Source organism: Dasypus novemcinctus, chromosome X, assembly GCF_030445035.2.
Source record: "Dasypus novemcinctus isolate mDasNov1 chromosome X, mDasNov1.1.hap2, whole genome shotgun sequence".
In the NCBI taxonomy this organism is placed as follows: domain Eukaryota; kingdom Metazoa; phylum Chordata; class Mammalia; order Cingulata; family Dasypodidae; genus Dasypus; species Dasypus novemcinctus.
This window is the reverse complement of record NC_080704.1, coordinates 119,987,727-120,007,544: the sequence shown is the minus strand read 5'-3', so window position 1 is coordinate 120,007,544 and position 19,818 is coordinate 119,987,727. Positions and strand designations below refer to the sequence as shown.

Below are 19,818 nucleotides of genomic sequence, written 5' to 3'. Positions count from 1 at the left end.
TAGAACAAAGCATCTTTCCTTGCTCCATAAACATCATTCTTCACAAATGCTAATATTCCCAATGTCCTAAATCACAAAGCCTATTATAAAGCTCAGACCACATGTATTTAGTGCCTCATAGCACTATTCTACCTTGCGTGGCTCAAAACAGATCTGATGAGGAAGCAAATACTTTTTGGGTGGCTGGTCCTGCCCAAAGAATCACCTCTGAAAGCACACTAGACACCACTTCTGCTCTTGCCAATATTTTTCTGAACAAGGAAAATGTCAGAGGTCTTATTCTCAGCACTCATCCCTGAATTCTGTGCTGTATACTGCTTTGTTAGTATTATTCATCAAGTCCTTTAGGACATAATTTTAAATAATTTTCATCTGCAATATGGGAACTTCACTTTAGAGTAGAAGAAGGGGGCTCCTTATTGAGTAGCAGACATAAATCTGGACAAAGACTCACATGATATGTTTACATTCTCATGCCACAATGCCTCTTTAAAACTCCATCTAGCATTCATAGTAAAACAAGTTTAGAGGGACAGGAACTGAGGGCTTGGTTATGCATTAGCTAACAGGAAAGCTTTCCTGAAATTCTTGATGAATTGATCATATTTTAATTCTATATAGTGGCATGATTAGAAAAAATTCTAGATGTTAGAAAAAATTCCTTTGGGCAGATGTATATCTTAATGCTAGGAAGAATATGATTTCAAGAAATTCTCCCTATGTCATTTTCTGTCAAACTGAACAGCATGGCTGATAAAACCTATGAAAAGAAACCACATGCAGCAAAGAACACTTTAGCATTATACAGACATGGACTATATTGGCCAATGGATTCTAGACATTTTGTTTTACTACACGATCTCGTTAGAGTTCTGTTCTCATACAATTTCCCTTCTAAAAATCATTGTGAGAATGGGTTTTTATTACAGAACTATAATCCCAAGTAAATGAATATAACCGTGTTGGTGAAGGTATGGGCAAATGGGCACCCTTCTAAGCTGATGTACTGTTATGTGAAAAAAGCAAGTCACATAACATAGAAGGAGATATATAGAATGTTATAATTTATGTTAAGTATACTCAAAACACACAAATACAGCATAATGTTCAAATACAAGGTAAGGATTTTTTCTTCAAAATTTTTCCTCAGTAAAAAGAGAATTGCCTTATATTCAAATCCTTATAAAAACTCCTAAATAATGTGGCACTCTTTCATGTTCAATTCTTTCCAAACACAAAATACTGCTTGGGAAAGAGCATATCATGCTTAAATGTTCTCAAAATCTTTGCTTATTTTGGATGCTCATAGAGATCACCTGTCAGATCATGTAAGAAAAGAAGCAAAAAAGAATTTATCTGAGGATATGACCTTAGAACTGCAAATGTTACATGTCATAAACAAGCTTTTGAAAGATCACTTTCAAAACTAATGCAGTGAAATGGGCTCCCATTAGCCAAAGATAGAATAGCTTGATCATCAAAAACAATAATAAATGTAACTTACTGAAAAAAATTCAAAACATAAAACTCGTGAGTTTATAAGATATTTTTAAATAAAAGAGAAAGTTCCCTTCCCACACCAAATACAAAACAAAACAAATGTCTTTACTGGACACTTTTAGAAGTAACTTGGGCAATATCTCCTTACACTCAAATTGGCAACTGAAAGAATGAAGCATTTATCCTGACTTCTATGTACCAACTGTATTTCAGAGAAATCAAAGAGACCTAGCAGATGAGGTAAAGTTCTTTTCTTCAAAATTATTCTAGTTAATGTGTGTAAGAAATGATAGATTTAGAAAAACATCATTTTAAAAAAATCCTTATTGAAATAATTGATTTAGGTAATAATCATCATTTGATGAAACCATTAGATGGGGAACTTTACAATGGAAGGGACAGGCAGCCACCTACTGAATCTGTTGTTCAATCTATTCATTACTAAAATATGGGACAGTCAGACATCTTGTGCCTCCTGATGTGCTATATCATGAAATAAATACCTATGATGAATTCTTGCAAAAAAGTTGAAACTAAATCTAATAGGGCCTCTAGAGCTAAATTCCATTCATAGCTAATGAGGGGAATAAAGGAACAAGATAAATGACTTCAGATGAAACTAATAGACATGTTCAGAATACGGGATATTCCATAAGACAATGACCAGTTTCTTCAACAAGTCAATGGTAATGGAAAAACAAGGGGAATTGTTTTAGACTACTAAGATTTTATAGACAGAAATACAACTCAGTGCAATGTGTGGATCTTGTTTGGATCCTAATTTGAACAAACCAACTATAAAAAGGCATTTTTGAGACAACTGAAGAACTCTGATTAGAGAGTAGGTCTTAGGTGAAAACAAGGAATTGCTAATTTTTGTGTTATAATAGCATTGTAGTTATATAAAATATCAATAAATGTTGAGTCTGGGTAACAAGAATATGGGAGTTTACTGTGCTATTCTCTCTACTTTTATGTAAGTATGAAAAATTTGTAATAGAAAATTTAAAAAGCAATAAACAGGTATGTTGTGAAGATTTAACTATATACCTGCAGGGCAGATTCAGAAAACAATCATCTTAATGTTATATGACTGGATACTTGTGACTAGGGATAAAATACCCAAGAACAAGCTCATATGTGGATTCAAAAATATTATTTCTCAAAGATCTTAGGTAGAAGTAAGATGATGTACTTGGATAACTGCTGAAAGACCCAAAAAGGGACTCTAGTGATTATGAAAGCAATGATGTTAAAGAGCCATAGGGAGATTTTTAATTCACTGTTCATGAAATGTGAGAGTTAAAAAAATCTTTCTAAATTAATATTTTATATAATGTGTGGCTTTAAAATATGTAAATAGAAGTAAATGAACAAACTAAACATCATAAGTAAACATTCAACTATATATACATAACAGTTTATATATTTGGATTAGTCAAATAATTTTTTAAAAATTATTTCATTATATCACATTATATTTAACACATATGGTATTATGGTATATGTGTTTGTGTGCTTGTGCATATGTACATAATGTCTATGAAAGTGTTATATAGCATCAAGTAGCAGTTTATTTGTGGAGGTTTCCTTTGAGAAGGGTAACTGGGGAGCTTAGGGACAAGGGTTAGAGGGACACTTATTTTTTTTACTGTCTACTCTTCTGTACTTTCTGAATGTTATACCATATGCATGAATTACCTACTCAAAAAAATTTTTAAACTAAAACAAACAAAAAGACAGTGTAGCTTGTACCTCTCAATTAGTTTCATAACACAGTCCCAATCTATCTTTCTAACATAAATTCCTGTTAACTCCCATGCCAAACTACACTTTTGACTGTCCATAAACTGGCACCCTTGATTTAATTCCTCTGGTCTCTTCAACATTCATTTAACAAATACATACTGAGTATTTTATTCTATGCCAAGCACTGTTGGAGGCCCTGGGGATACCAGAGTGAATTAAACCTACAGTCTGAAGTAAATGCTAATTTGGCTTCCTTCAAATAGAAATTTCCCATGGTCTCCACTTGTTAAATTCCTACATATTCTCAAGCCACTACTCAAAAACACCCTCCTCTAAGAATTTTTCATCATTCTCTCTCTCTCTCTGAGAGATGACATGGAGATAACAATCAAAATGAGTGTGTGGATAAAATACAAGGAAAGGAGCACACATTTGTTTTGGGGGGCAGTGCTGTTCTTCCTATTCCTTGACACAATTCTCCTTTTCTCCCTCTTTGCTGATCAGGAGGATCAGCATAGAAGAGAGCATAGAAGTCACTGTAGTCTCCCAGAACCTGATTTTCAACTACTGCTCTGCACTATACACAATAGACAATAAATTTCACTGAGCTTAAAAAGCTGTCTGTTAAACTGAATTCAAACCATCTCCTCTGAGCATTTTTCTATTATTATGTTGAAGAGAAAAGACAACATGAACCTGAAAGAGAAATGGGGTCTTTTTAAAGGGCTTTCTCATTTAAGGAAAGGCCATAAAGTGAAATCAAATATATTAATGAGATAATGTGAAGACAGCTGCCAACATTAGCAAATTAAGCTCTCTGTTACACAGCTACTGCTTATTTAGGAACTACACAGATTTAGCTATTGACTAAAAATAAATATTTGATTTTGTTGTCACACTTACTTAATTTATTTGTGGAATTTTGCAAACTAGTTTTTATTTAGACGAGTAGAGGGTCAAAAGTGTCCCTGAAAAGAATATTTGCTTTACTATAAAAATTATAAAGCTATAGAAATTTTAACAGTATGGCATTAGCTCAAGGATATAATGGTAGACAAATAGAACAGAATAGACAGACAAAAAATTATCATATCATATAAAAATTTAACTTAATTGACATGGTTGGCCGTGCTGATCAATGGAAAAGAATGTTTTTTTTCAATAAATGGTGACAAGATTATTGTTTACTCACTTGGGAAACAAAACTGTCAAATTAATTCTCTACTACCTCACATCATTCAAAGAAACAATTACCCATAAAGACTCTTTTATGTTTCTTATAGGACGAATTATGATTTCAGGACAGGGAAGAGTTTACTAAATAATAAAGAGAAGATACAAACCATAAAGGAAAAGATTGATGAAATCTCTATTGGATTAAAATTAGTAACTTCTGATCAATACAAGGCAACATAGAAATTACAAAAGACAAGTTAAAAACAGAGAAAATTTCACAACATAAATAACCAGCAAGGTCGACCAATCAATCAATAAGAAAAAAGGAAAAAAAACAACTAAAATTGAACAAAAAGCATAAACAAGTAGTTTGAAAAAGAGATACCTAAATGACTTTTGAATACATGAAAAGATGCTTAAACTCATTTGCAGTCCCAGAAGTGGACACTGATGTCTAATTATACGTGTGATGTGGGGGCATTTTCAGGACTTGGAGTTGTCCTGAATTATATTGCAGGGACAGATGCAGGACATTATATATCTTGCCATAACACACTGAAAGGACTAGGAGAGAGTATCAACTACCATGTAAATTATAATCCATGTGGTGCAGCAGTGCTCCAAAATGTATTCATCAAATGCAATGAAATGTGGCACACTGATGAAAGAGGTTGTTGAAGTAGGAGGAGTGGGGGTGGCTGGGGAGTGGGGTGTATGGGAATCCCTCACTTATTAAACAAGTTCCTTTATATAACTATAGGAGAGTAAAGATTCTTACGTCTCCACACATATATTTCTGACAAACTCATGTTGTTGAGTTAAAGATAAATAATTTGAGGGTATCTGGCCTTTTTTCTTTCCTTCCTTTTAAACTTTATATACATCTGCTCAAAATGTCTGGATTAGGTAGCCGGTTATAGAACACTTTTCCCAGCAAACAGAGAAATAATGTCTTGTTTTGCCTTCAATTCACAGTCGTGGATTCAACACATTAGGCATGTAATTCTGAACTTGATTTATGGAAAATAGAGCCCAATTCTCTAGCCCCAGGCCTGAATGCTGGGATGACAGACACCCATACTGGAAAAATTTAGTTTCCCAAATAGATGAAGGTGTTTAATGCAGATGTTCCTCTCTAATTCAGCTCCCAAGAGTGAGCTGTTGTTCTCCATGGAGCTGAAAATGGAATACTGGTACTGAATATTCCTAGCAATAAATGATTACTGACACAATTTTAAATGTCACTATAACAATAGGTAAAGCAAAACAATAAAAAACTGACTCAATGTAAATAAAAACTCTATATATTAAGTAGAGTAGATAGACCAATAATTCATGGAAAAATAGATCGAGAGTCATTTAAGTAAAAATAAAGTAAATTTAAGTGTTTTTTAAATCTACAGAGAAAGAAATGAGTATTTTTTTCCCTCATTTTAAAAATTAAAAACAGAGAGCAGAAAAAACCTATTTACTAAAAAAATTAAAGTTAGTCAAATAAATGATAAAATTACAGTAAATAAACAAATTTATGTTACTAGGTTATATCTTTAAAAGTACTAATAAAAACATGCATCTCGATTTTTTAGTATTATGACCATTTTGGAGGGAGTGAAAATGGATAGTAGAAGGTTAAGCTAACATGGATGAAAAAAGAGAGATGAGCAGCACATACAAAGATCAAAAGGACTAAGAATCAAATGTGGTAGAGGAGACGAAGACATTGGGAGAAAGGAAGAGATGAAGATACACTGAAAAAAGAGAGAGAGATAGGCAGAGATAGAAAGAGTGAGGTAGACATGTATATATACATGACGGAAAAGAGACAGGACAGGGGAAAGGGAGAGCTAGAAAGTCATTTTCACTAGTTCAGCAAATATTTATCAAGGTCAAAACACACCCAGTAATAGGGGAGACAAGGGAAGCTCTGTAGGTCTTTGATCCAGGCCAAGTGAAACTTGGTTGTTGATCTTAATTATACAAAGAATTTTTGAGAGTCTACTAAGTGCAAAAGCTAAAAAAGAGATAAAAGGAGGAATAAATTAGAGTCCTTACTCTCTGAAGAGTAAGTTTTAAAACAAAACAAAAACAAAAAAACTGAGTTGAGCCTATTGGTGAATTATCTCCTATTTTCATCATTCTCTAAAATATTAACAAATTCACTGGGATTTAAAATATAACTATCTGCAAAGGTAAGCAGGATTTCTGTCTTGATTTTTCATTTTAGATGATAAGGTTGTTATAAAGGTATATAAAAAAGAGAGAACTTTCCTTTTGCATCTTTAGAGGTCAGAGTCATAAATAATAGCCATGAGGGGGAATATCTTTGGTATGCAAAGTTGCTTGGCAGCCTAATCTTTGTTCTTGGAGAAATTAATGTTTCTTCATTACCTGGTACCTGGGAGATATTTGAAATAAATTCTTATTTTTTATTTTAAATTTAATGCCATTTTTGGCTATAACAAATCTTGTTGGAAATAATAAATAGTGGAAATGAACAATCAGAACAAAACTAAACCATTTACCACACCTTACCACTCCCCCAAAAATGAGAAAAAAACGTTTTATGAATAAATCAAAAGTTCCTATTTAAACCTACAACTAGAGCAGTGCTGCCCGACAGAAATACAAGGTAAGTCATATTTAAAATGCTCTTTAGCTATATTAATAAAATAAAAATTTTAATATTTTCTTTAACCTAATATATGAAAACTAATTTCAGCATGAATCAAAATGAAATTATTAATGAGATATTTTAGATTCTTTTTTCCATGCTAAGTTTTAAAAATGTTTGTATATTTTACACTGAAAACACATCTCTATTTGAACTGGCCACTTTTCAAGCACTCAGTAGTGATGTGTGAGTCATGGTTACCATGCTCTGGAGAGCTGGAAACCTATTTCTAAAATGGATTATGTATCCTTCCTTATCATTAGCTCCAGTACAGATCCAACAGTGTTAAAATTGAAAAGCCACCTTTGTTTTTCAGAGCCCCCTTTGTACCTAACATTGCCTTTTTGCAAACTGCTTTGTGTTCTTTACCTTTCAGGCAGGAATAAATTAAGTTGAGGCTTATATATGAACTTGGGAAGGTACAGTTTCCTTACTTAAGCAAAACACCTAGTCCACCAGAGGTTAAGAAGGAAAACTTCAGGTGGGAGATGATGGCTAAAGTAGCCAGCACAATCCCACTCAAGTGAATTGAGTTGGCTTGCCTCAGTGTTCTCTTTGTACTCTATGGTGCCCTCTGGTAATCACTTATCACTGTAGACTATAAGCTCCTTGAAGGCCCAAACCATTATTACTCATCTCTATTTCTCTAGCACATAGCAGAATGCCTAGCACACAGCTGGACATGTTTGCTGAACAAGAAGTGAATTCAAATAAATTCAGTTCTCCATTTGTACTAGACACATTTCAAGTGACTGATAGCCACATGGGGCTAGTGACTACCATATTGAAAAGCACAGATAGAGAACATTTCCATCACCACAGAAAGTTCTATTGGACAGCACTGTTCTAGAGCAATGAGCAGAAATACAATTTAATCTGTTAGGTGGCAAAAGGCCCCTAGAGAGCTATGAGGACCAGAATGACCAGAAATTCTCTTCTTGAGAGCAAGTAAGAACACCAGTGTTATTAATGACAAAGAAAGAAGCAAAATTACAAATATATACATATTTCAGCCCCCTGGAATGTACAAATGCAGCTCTATGATGGCTTTCACTGGAAGAATAAATGGATATACACTTCTCCCTGAGTTTTTGCCTCCTTTCAGGGTCTTCATACCTTGATTTCCACCAGGCACAGTCCCCATGAGTGCCCCTCAGATGTTCTAACATAATTGTGTAATAAATGCTTTCCATTATTTTCCAAGAGAAGAGGCTAATTTTAAAAGAAACTTTAGTACAAAAGCTAGCAGAATAAACAAAGAAAACATAAAAATCATAAAAAAAATAGAGATACATACCATATAATTTTTTGAACTTGAAAATCCCAGGAAAAATAGTAAAGTGCTTGAAGATATCCTAAATTCCCTGATCTTAATATAACTAGACTCTAGTGGTTTGTGGGATACCATAGTTTTGCAAGCACTTTAGCTATATTCCTCTGTAGCAATTTGATATGGTTATGAATTCCAAAAATGGATATTATATTATGTTTGTGATCTGGTCTGTACCTGGGCGTGATTGAGTAATGATTGGGGCTTTGACTGTGCCACATCACTAGGACACTGAGTCCCCATCCATTGGTGGGTAGGGACTCACAGATAAAAGGCATGGCAAAGGTCGGGGTTGAGGGTTTATAATGTTGGACTTGTGATATTGGAGTTTGATGCTGAAGTCTTAAGCTGGCACTCAGAGAAGTAAGCACACAGAGGAAAGAGAAGCAAGATGCAGGAAGAAATGAACCTTGAACCCAGAGATAAGCAAGACCCTGGAAGGGAGGAACCCAGGAAACCTAAACCCTCACAGACATTGGCATCATCTTGCTCCAACACGTGAAAATAGACTTTGGCAAGCGAAGTAACTTATGCTTCATGGCCTGGTATCTGTAAGCTCCTATTCCAAATAAATGCCCTTTATAAAAACCAACCAATTTCTGGTATTTTGCATCAGTACCCCTTTGGATGACCAATACACCCTCCCTTCTTAGCCCCTCATCTCAGTCAAGAGCCCGCTGGGGTGTCATCTTCACACAGTAACTGGTATACCTGAATATTTTGTCTCATTTTCCCTATATAAGGACATTCCTTAAGGACATTTTTCTCTTTAAACAAAATTTTCCCTTTTATAAATGCTGTTGCCTACTCTGGCCCTCCCACTTAATTTCACATTGAGGCTTGAAAGACATGTCTAATAACAGCTGACTTGCAAAAACTGTGACTTTCATCTTTAGCTATGGTGAACGATCTAGCCCAAAGTTCCCATATGTAGCTGTTGACCAGGATTATCTGAGGAACTTTTCAAAAGTTCAGATTTCTGAGCACCACTCCAGATTACTGAATCAAAGTCTCTTGCAGTGGAGCCTGGGAATCTTAATTTTTAACAAGCATGCTAGGTGAATATTATGCACTGTGTCAGTTTGAATCCCTAAAAGAAAAAGATTATGTTCTTGAACTAATTAATTGCTGTGGATGTGGGGCTATTTGATTAGACTACATCAGTGAGGCATGACTCAAATTTGATCTCTGCCCTCTTACTGGAGCTTTATATAAACAGAGACAGAGAGAAACACACAGAGAAAGGAAGCTGCCATTTTTGGTCCTGCCATGTGAGAGAGGACTCAAGGATTGCTAGCAGCTAAATCTTAAGCACAATGCTCCTAAGAGGCTGGGCCCACTGAGCAGTTCAGTGCTGAAGAGAAGAACTATATGCCTGATAGCCCAAGCTGAACTTGGAAAGAAAGCAGAGAAGCAGAGACTGAGAGAGGAGGCCCATGAAAAGACAAGCTCTCTATGCCTGCTTGCCCACAGCCAAGCTCTGGGAGATTGTAGATTCTGGAGGGGAAGGCAGGAACTTCGGCAGAGATCAGCTACCATCTTGCTTCCACCACACTGCAGAACCCCAGGATCACCAGTGGCTGACTTTGGTGAGAAAGTATCCCTGAAGGTACTTTGATTTGGACATTTCACAGCCTATGAACTGTAAGCTTTTACCCTGAATAAAATCCCCATTATGAAAACCATCACTTTTCTGATACTTTGCATCAGCAGCCCAGTGGCAAACTAAGACATGCACTTAATATCAGGTATTATTGATTTGTTTCTTCCTTATTCAAATAGTTAACTCTGTCCACTTCTGTATCATACAATATGGACTTTCCCCACTCTAACTCAGTCACTTCACAGTTTGATAATAAAATAGGATCTTAACCATAACATCCATACAGATGTAGGGGAGCAAGGATCTTAACCATAACATCCATACAGATGTAGGGGAGCAAGGATAAAGGAAGTTTTCATACATGCTAGATATTTCAACAACCTGAACACTTTTCAAGAGAAATCAGTTTGAATCTTTTAAATAGATGGGATCAAAATGTCCCTACAAAATTCACTGTCAGCACATAATAGTGAAGATTCCAGCAGGATATGCACCTAGGTTAATTAGTAGTCATTCTGACAGCTGGAAGGGCTAATATTGAGAATGTAAAGCTTGAATATAATCCAGAAAATGAGAAGAATAATTTACCAGAAATCCAAGCTGTTATTGAATTTTAATATATGTTGCTGGTGCTCTCATCTTTTGATATTTCAAGTAACAATCACTTACCCTTGACCAATTTTTTCAAATCTTGTGTATTTTTTCTTTGGGTCACCAACACTCACAATGCTTCCTGAGACAGAGTGAGAGGGAAGGTGGGGGAAGAAGAGAAAAAAAATTGAATTTGATCGATTTGCTTTTCATGATTTCCCTTTAATGAAAATTAAGGTCTCTGAGTCATTGACAAATAAAAATGTAACCACATGATTTCTACAATTTATATGTAAAGTGATACTTTTGATTAAAGTAACAAATAGTAATATATTAAAGTGGTAGTCATAACCCATGCTGCTTATATTAAAAATTGATGATGCTAGGGAAACAAAAATAACAGGCTACAACCCAACATTTATTAAAAGTTCCCATAAAACAATACTATAGATTAAGAGCTAAAAACATCTAATAACTTGCACACTATATAATAAAATCACTATGTTCTCTTAAATGGAGCAATGTTAAACACATCACTACATTCAATTCTATCATAAAGCAATGAGACTCATACTTAAAAAAAAATATGTTCCCTTAGTAGCTTTACTGAGATATGTTTTATATACCATAAAGTTCAGCCATTTAAAGGGTACAATTCAATGGTTTTATTATATTTAGAGTTGTGCAACCATCATGATGATCTAATTTTAGAACATTTTCATCATCCTAAAAAGAAACCATGTACCCATTAGCAGTCACTCCCCCTTGGATTACTAACCCATCCTTAAGCAAACACTAATCTACTTGCTCTTTCTATAGAGTGATACAAACATATTGGAGTAAGTTTATAAACCACACAGGAAAACCATGAATTTATCATGATTGACTCTGAATATAAATAAAAAAGAATGCATTGAGAAATTGGGGGAAAGAACAGAGCTTGCTGAGAAATGGGAGAAAAGGGCAGAAATACATACCAAGATTTGATGTGGGCTCCTCTAGGCAGAGAGAGCCCCTTCCTTCTTTCTTTTTTAATAAAATATATCAGGGTTATTACCTTTGTGTTATATCTTACATAACATACGTCTCCTTCTCGAATAAGTTAAGAGTCAGTTGGTAAGATAATATTCACACATATGAACTAATCGAGAGAAGGTCTATAGATTCTACATCCGAAATCATCATTCTTATTCATCTCCTCTTTGCCATGCCCATGGTCACTGCCATTGTCCATTGTTCAGGCTGTTCCCAATATCCCTTACCCAGACAGTTATGCTAGCCATTGCCTACTTGTAGACTCCCCCTTCTCTAATTCCTCTTCCACAATGCCTTTGGAATAGGGTGACCATATAATTCCTAATCTGAGACTGTTGTGGATAAACTGAGTTGGATGGATGGCCACCCTATTTCAGTATGACTTTTTTTCTGAAAAGAAATCTAACAATGTCTATTCGTTACTTATAATTCCTCAAAATTTCCTTCTTACTACAAGGTCGAGTCCAAATTCTTTAGTCTGGCATAGAAGGCCTTTCATCATTTAGCACCATCTGGCTCTCCTACCTAACTGACCCAAACACAGATTATTCCTCTCTTCTCTGCCTCTCTTATTTTGTATCCTACCAATGCTATCCAATCCAATGCTTAGGTCTTTGTAGATTTTATACCTTTTTCATTACTATCTAACCCATGAATTCCTATTTATCATTTAATCTATGCCCAAATCATCCTCCTTTGTGAAGTCTTCTCTGATTCTGCTAACCAGATTCACATGCTTCTTCCTGAGGGCAGGAACCTTGCCTTTTCATCCCTGTAAGTAATTTCAGGGCCTAGAAGAATTGATACTGAACAAATATTTGTAGACTAAATGAGTAAGAACAAGAAAATGTGTATTCAGGCACTAAGCTGTGTGCTATAAATGATATTGCATGCTAATTTAGAAAATAAACTATTATCTTGGCTAGTGAGCAACTTAACTCAGACTTATTAGTAGGTAGTATACCTTGAGAAAAATAATCCATTAAATGTTTTGCTCATATATTATTCATCAGGTTTTTGTTTATTTTACATGTATTATTTGTTTTTGTTTATTTTTAATGAAAACCTATGTTTCAGTTAAGTAAGACTTAGCTAGTATATGTGTTGTTATAATACTTTTTCTACTGTTTTCCCAATCTCAGTCTGTGGTACTGCCATTCACCCATCCAACAGCCCAAATTAGAAAACTGGGAGTCATCTTTGACTCATCTCTTACCCTTACTCTGTACATGCCCTTGTATATTGAGTCCTGGCATTAATCTCTTCAACCTCCTAAATACCTTTTGAACCTGTCCCTTTTTCATTACCACTGCTTTAGTTGGGCCCTTATCATCTTTTGCATGAACTGTTCCAACAGCATCCCAACATGTCTGCTTCCAGGCTCTGCTCACTTCAGGCCAGGCTCTAAATTTCTGTCAGAATTCTTTAATATGCAAACTTGATAATATGATTTTCTAGTTCAGAATTCCTTGATGGTTCCTCAACACCTACACGATGGTGTAGATGTTGGCATGTAATACAAGGTTTCTCAAGATCTGGCTCCTGCTTCCTTCTCTAATTTAATCTTTCACCACTTCTCCACTAGAATCGTATGCTCTGACTGTAACAAAATAATTGTAGTTCATGATCAGCTCATGCTTAATAATTCAGCTTCCTCTATTACCACTCCAGTCCCACCTTCCACCACCAATTTTATATTCAAGTGACACTGAACAAGTTAAGAGTTCTCTTAACACAACACGCTCTCTCATGACTTCATGCCTTTTGTACAAGCTATTCTCTGCCTGGAATTTCCTCCCCATGTTTTCTTCCTGGAAAATTTCTTTCACGATTCAAAATGCAACTTAGATGCTGCCTTGTCTAAGTAGCCTTCTCTGATCCCTTTGGTTAAAATCACTCTGGCTCTTACTCTTTCTCTGTCCTTAATACATTATATATCTTTATCTGCCAACTCCTTTTGACTGTAAATGTCTTAAGGGCAGGAACCATGTTTTATTCATCCCCATATTCCTAGAGTCTCAGAAAGTGCTGTGTGTAAAATATATCAGGAACTCAGTAAATGTCTTTTGAATAAAATTAAGTACTTCCTTTTGCAAGTGCCCCATTATTTAAGATAGGGGATGGGAAATGTACTTGACCTAAGATAATGCTATAGAATGCCACCAATTCAACACTTTCTAGGTTGCTATTTTATTTTTCAAATGGTTTAACATATTTCTTCATCACTGAAAGCATTTCTCTTATTCAAGCCAGCTATTAATGGGTAAGGGCTTGGACCTTTTTTTATTAAAATGAAATGACCATTTTAAAGTCACTTGAGATCATAGTTTTATTAAGCAGTTTATAGTCTTTTAAGAAAGTTATACTATTAAGTTGCTGAGCAAACTCTTTTCCATAGACTGAGAGAAAGTAAATAAATTTCATCCCAAGCCACTTTCTGAATTATGACCAATTCCAATTGGCAGCATTCAGTTAATGAGGCTTCATGACAGTAAATTATCTAAAGTTTATTTCCATGGTATGCAGGGTAAAAAAAAAAAAAAGCAAAAACTGGAAATAAATTCCCTCATGAGGATTATCAAAAGACAACCATTTTGATGAGATTTTACTTCTGAATTTAACTGCTATTTAAATGAAATGGCATCCCCCATAACCATTACCCTTCACAGAAGAGTGTGTGCTGCCATCTACTGATGTGCAAGTGCAGAGGAGATCTTGTTTTCAAGTCAGAATCACAAAATGAACTTTTCAAGTGCTGTTTGATCAGAGCCATTATAATTTATTTTTATAAATTATTGGAAAGAAAGGAAAAGTCGTTGTGACACAGTGAGGCAAAAAGTGACAAAAATTAGCAAATCGAAATAAAAAGACAGCAATGTCAGAACAATTTTATACCTAGGCAACTTCCTAAATAAGACACAAACTATTCAGTTTACAGTATAAGAATTTCAGAAATCATTAAATACTAGTGTTTAAAAATAGAGTTCAACAGAGTGGTTTCACAAAGTCCCATCAATATATTCTTTTACATAGTAAGCTAAGGTAAACTCCCACCATTAAAAGATTATTCCTGTAGCATAATGAAGGTTTGGATTCCTGAGAAAAACAAAAATTAATACCAGTTCTATCTGAGGATGAATTAGAAGAAAGAGTTTTAAGTGGGGAGTGTTGGTAGAGTGTTGGACCAGAGGAGGAAATAATTTTTTGGCCCAGAGGAGGGAAGTTGAAGCAAATTTCCTGCATCACACAATTTTGCTGACTATCAGTGCCTTTGACATTTTCACTAAAATACAGTGGTCTCTTTATTTTACAACAGATTGAGGCAGACCACAGTGACCAAGCCAGACCCAGGCTATCTGGGTAAAACTGAAAGATGATCTCTTCATTTCAGACATTAATGATCTCTTGGTCTGGCCCCTACAAACAGTACCTTTGTAAAAGATGAATAGCTGGGTGGCTCTGTGGTCTGGACTGCCCACCTCAGAGTAATCTGAACCCTGAGACTGAAGTTGAGGATGATTTAGTAGAGACTGCAATCCCCTCTTCCCCAAGCGTGTACGTCCACTCTGGTATGGGTTGTTGGCCACCTCTCGACCACCCTGTCTCTCTTCCCCTTCTCCTTAACCACTAGGCACAGGCTTCTCTACTCCTTCTCCAAGCTTCAATGGGGCCCTTGATTCTAAGCTTCTTTATGATTTCTGTACAGAGACCACACATCTGGACTCTTCCTGCTTTCAAAAATTCTCTTCCACTGTAACACCTTGAGTGCCCATTTCTTTAAATTAAAAAAAAATTACCACTCTTCTTATTTTATAAAAATAATGTAATAATTTGTTATAACATTACTGTTTATTGTGTAGATATCCTACAAAGTTTAATTCATTTTAACTCATTTAGTCCTCACAAACCCCCTATTGCTTAAGTACTATTACTATTTCAATTTTTCAGATGAAGAAACTGAAGTTCAGAGAAGTTAAGTGACCTCCCTGGCTTGCCCAGATCAATGACTCAGACCCAGTTATGACTCATGTCAGCACGTGTACCTTTTAATGATCTTATTAGAGCTATATAGTAATATAAAAAATAATAACTAGTATTTGTTGAACACCTACTATGTGCTAGGTATAGCTGAGGTGTTTTTTGAAAACATGTACAGTCTTTTATTGTTTGCAAATATTCCCAAACAGGTGGCTGAATTTTTACATGCATTATTTTTATTTAATTCTCATAATACTGTGAGGCTAGTACTATTATTACCTCCATTTTCTAGATGAGGAAATGGAGGTCCAGAAAATTAAAATAACTGGTACCAGGTGACACACTAGTAGTAATGGGCCTGTGATTTGAATCTGGGTCTTTCTGACTCCAATACCTGTCCTCTTAGCTATAGGTTGAGCTACCTAAAATCCATCATGTCAATGAGCTGTAAAATGAAGGACTGATTTTTATCCTCATTTGACAGAAGAGAAAGTGAGGCACAGGGTTGTTAAATAACTTTTTAAAATCACACAGTGAGAAAATGGCAGAGAGAGGGCCTGGAGATGGTGATGATGGAGAAGAAGCAGGGAAGACTGACTTTCCTGACTGCACTGTAGCTCAGCCTGGCCCTGCTGCATGAGAAGCACTTATCCTATAAGCACAAGTTATGGTGGGCAGTCACAGGTGACCCACCGGCTGGACAGGAAATGGTCTCTAGGCCCAAGATTAAAGTCCAGTAAAGAAAAAGTCACCGTTTAATTTTTAAATAGAAATGTAATCAAAGGTAGCTCTCCACTCTTCCTCATACTGCTCATTACAGAGCAGAATAAACAACAAATTACATAGACCATGGCTACAGCACCATAACACTTTGCAAGCAAAGAAATATTTCACCCAAGAAAGCTATAAACTCATTTTTACTACAATATATCTTTTGATATTTGACACAGATGCCAAAAAAGGAGTCATTTTTACTAACGTGAGGCTGTTGGATTTTTAAAACATGCAATAATTTCATAGGTCATGTCTCCATGCACAAAATAAAGGAAAAAATTGAGGTAATTAAACTTAAATTATCCAGGTAATTTTCTCATTTCTTCCTTCTTTTTTACACCAATAGACAGTTGGGATATGCAGAAACAAAGTAGGTAACAAGTAATGTAAGTTTTGAAGGCAAACAGACATGGGTTCTAATCTGGGCTTTGCCACTTATTAACTTGATGACTTGGTCACTCAATCTTTTTGAGGTTTAATTTCACCTGTAAAATGAGCATACTAGAGGGGGTGGGGGGTATATGGGGACCTCTTATATTTTTTGAATGTAACATTTAAAAAATAATAGAGAAAAGAAAAAAATAAAATAAAAATAAATAAATAAAATGTACTACAAAGGATATTGGGGAAATTAAACTCGATAATATATGTGAAGGGGCCCGCACAGAAGGTATTCAACAAATGGGGATTGTCACTGTTGTTATTACAGTAAACAGCTGGTATTAGCTCTGGAGACATATTTAATAACAGGTGCTGTAAATTCAGTTCAAACACCAGCAATTCCAGTTCTAAGTGCTTACTGCCAGCTGCTCCCCAAACCTTTGCTTTTCCAAATACATCTAACTCAGGATTTCTCAACCTCAGTGCTATTGACATTTTGGGCTATATAGTTCTTTGTTGCCTGGAGAGGTGAGGGAGGGCTGCCCCTCACACTAGAGGATATTTAGAAGCACCTCTAGCCTTTATCCACTAGATGTCAGTAGCAAGTCCAAGTTGGGGCAATAAAAAAAAAATGTCTCCAGGCATTGCTAAATGTCCCCTGGAAGGCAAGATCACACTACCACCAACTCTGCAGACCCTTCCTGTGGTCTAGAGCCCAAAATGCTCTTTTCCTTTTCTGAGGTCTTTAGGTAAAAATTTGCGTGCAACAAGATATGCCCCTATTCTCTAATTATACCATGCTAATAAATCTTATCTTCCACATAAAATTATGTTTATTGATGGCAGAAACTCATCTTTCTCCTGCTTCCTCCAAAGTGTCTTGCATAGAACAGACAAATAGGTATTGAATAAATACGCATTTGTTTACTTATTTTTTTCTTCCATTCATTCATTCTAAAAGAATTTGTTAAGTGCCCATGATATGCCAAGCACTTTACTAGAAGCTGAACATATAAGAAAAAAGACACAGAACCTGCCCTTGAGGAACTCACAGTCTAGTGAAAGAGACAGATTAGTACAATGTGATATTCTCTATGCTTAAGTATTTAAAGAAGAGGACCCTTAACTCAGACTGGAAAAGACAATGAAAACTTTCCTCAGGAGGCAACTTTTGAGCTGAGTTTCAAAGGATGAGTAGGAGTTAGTCAGATTGGAGGCACTGATTGTGGATAACCAGCAATTGGTTAGATTCTTTTACACTATGAGTTTATTGAATATATATCAAGGACCTTTGACTCTTTTCAGTGGGGAATTATTTTTTTTAATCTCCTTGTTCCTGAAAGCTAAAAGGAAGAGGAGTATTTCATAAAAGTAGAGCAATTGGTATACTGTACACTAGCATGTACACACTAATGACATTGTGGGAAGGAAGCTGCTAGCATTTGCTGGCTGTGCCTCCCTCTCCACATAGAAATGATCCTAAAGTAATGAAAAAGGCTATATTGTTTGTGGTTGCCAGTTATGATTACTGTGTTGAACTTTGAGGTTGCCTAATCTATCAAGGTTGATCAGTTGTCACACTAATACCAAAGCCAGATAAAGATGTCAGAAGAAAAGAAAATTACAGACTCTGGTGGATTTAATTGTGTTCCCCAGTTTGGACACATTCTTTGTCTTGGTTCACATTCTGGTGGGTGTGGACCCACTGGAAATAAAACCTCCTCAAGATGTTACTTAGGGTGTGGCTCCACTGAATCAGATTGGGGTTTAATCCATACTTTTGGAGTCCTTTAAAAGCAGAGTGTAAATCAGATGGAGAGAGAAGCCACAGAATATAGCCAGAAGCTGGAAGTCAATAGGACTCAGAAGAGAAAGGAAAAGGCACTGCTATTCTCATTGACATGCCATAGAAAAGTCAAGGAACCCCAAAGATTGCTGGCCAGTTAGAGGATACCACCACCAGAAAGAATTAAGCCTAGCCCATGAAAGAGTGAGCCAATAAAATCCTGTTGTTAAGCCAACCCATTATACAGTAGTTTTATAGTACCTAGGAAGTTAAAACAGTTTTTTATACCAGAAAGTGGGGTACTGCTTTTACAATGTGGAAATGGCTTTGGAACTTGGAAATGCTAGCACATGGAAGAGTTGAGAGGTGCTTGAAAGAAGAAGCCTAGGTTGCTTTGAAGAGATTGTTGTAAATATGGATGTTAAGGTACTTTTGATAAGGACTTAGAAGGAAATGATGAATGTGTTCTTGGAAATTGGAAAAAAGGTGGTCCTTGTTATAAACTGTCAGGTAACTTTGCAAAATTTTATTCTGATCTTAGATTGATAGGGGATCTTACAAGAGATGAACACGGATATTTAGCTACGTAGATTTCCAAACTTACTGTAAAAGGTACAGCCTGGCTTCTCTTTGCAGCTCATTGAAAATATCTGAGAGTAGAGGGATAAGCTTTGAACTTAACTCTTAAACACAAAGAAACCAGAAATTGATGGTTTGGAAAACGTTGAGCCTATCCAGAGAGTGTGCTCTGAGAATAGGACCAAAAGTGGCTCTCTCAGGGACCTCCCTGATCTTTCAGAAAGTAAGTGCCCAGAGGACAGATAGGCTCCATGTGAGGGTGTAAAGAGGGTGTGGCTGAACATTGATCCAGTCAGTCATTTCAGTAGAAGTCAAAATCGGAGATGTAGTTATCCAGAAAGGAGTGGTGTAAAGTTCTATTTTCTGATTGTTTGGATCCACTTGAACTGCAAGCAAAGCCAGCAAGGTTTCTCTAAAATTTTCTGAGCAGAAACACTGCCAGCCTGGACAGAAAAGAATAGAGAAGGGATGAATTGAAGGAACAATGACACCAAGGGCAGAATCATGGTAGTAAAGGTCTGGACCAAAAATTTTTCCTTGTCCCAAGAGAGAAAGCCCACCCATGTGTGTGGAAAGGGTGGGTCTGCCCTGTGCTTGGAGGGGGAAGGTCATCTGCCCCAGTGTTTGAAGGGGACAGGCCTTGTGTCCTATTTTTCGGAGAGCCT

The 19,818-nt window shown here is 35.9% G+C and overlaps 1 protein-coding gene across 9 annotated transcripts in view; it reads right to left on the bottom strand.

Moving 5' to 3' along the window:
• The window catches only part of PAK3 (p21 (RAC1) activated kinase 3), a 401,520-nt gene that overhangs the window by 52,144 nt on the left and 329,558 nt on the right, over positions 1 to 19,818 (bottom strand). For all 9 annotated transcript variants that reach the window (XM_058292198.2, XM_058292196.2, XM_058292194.2 and 6 more), the window contains one exon: positions 10,699 to 10,762. In XM_058292198.2, the coding sequence (XP_058148181.1) occupies positions 10,699 to 10,762 (64 nt within the window). The remainder of the gene's footprint in view (positions 1 to 10,698; positions 10,763 to 19,818) is intronic.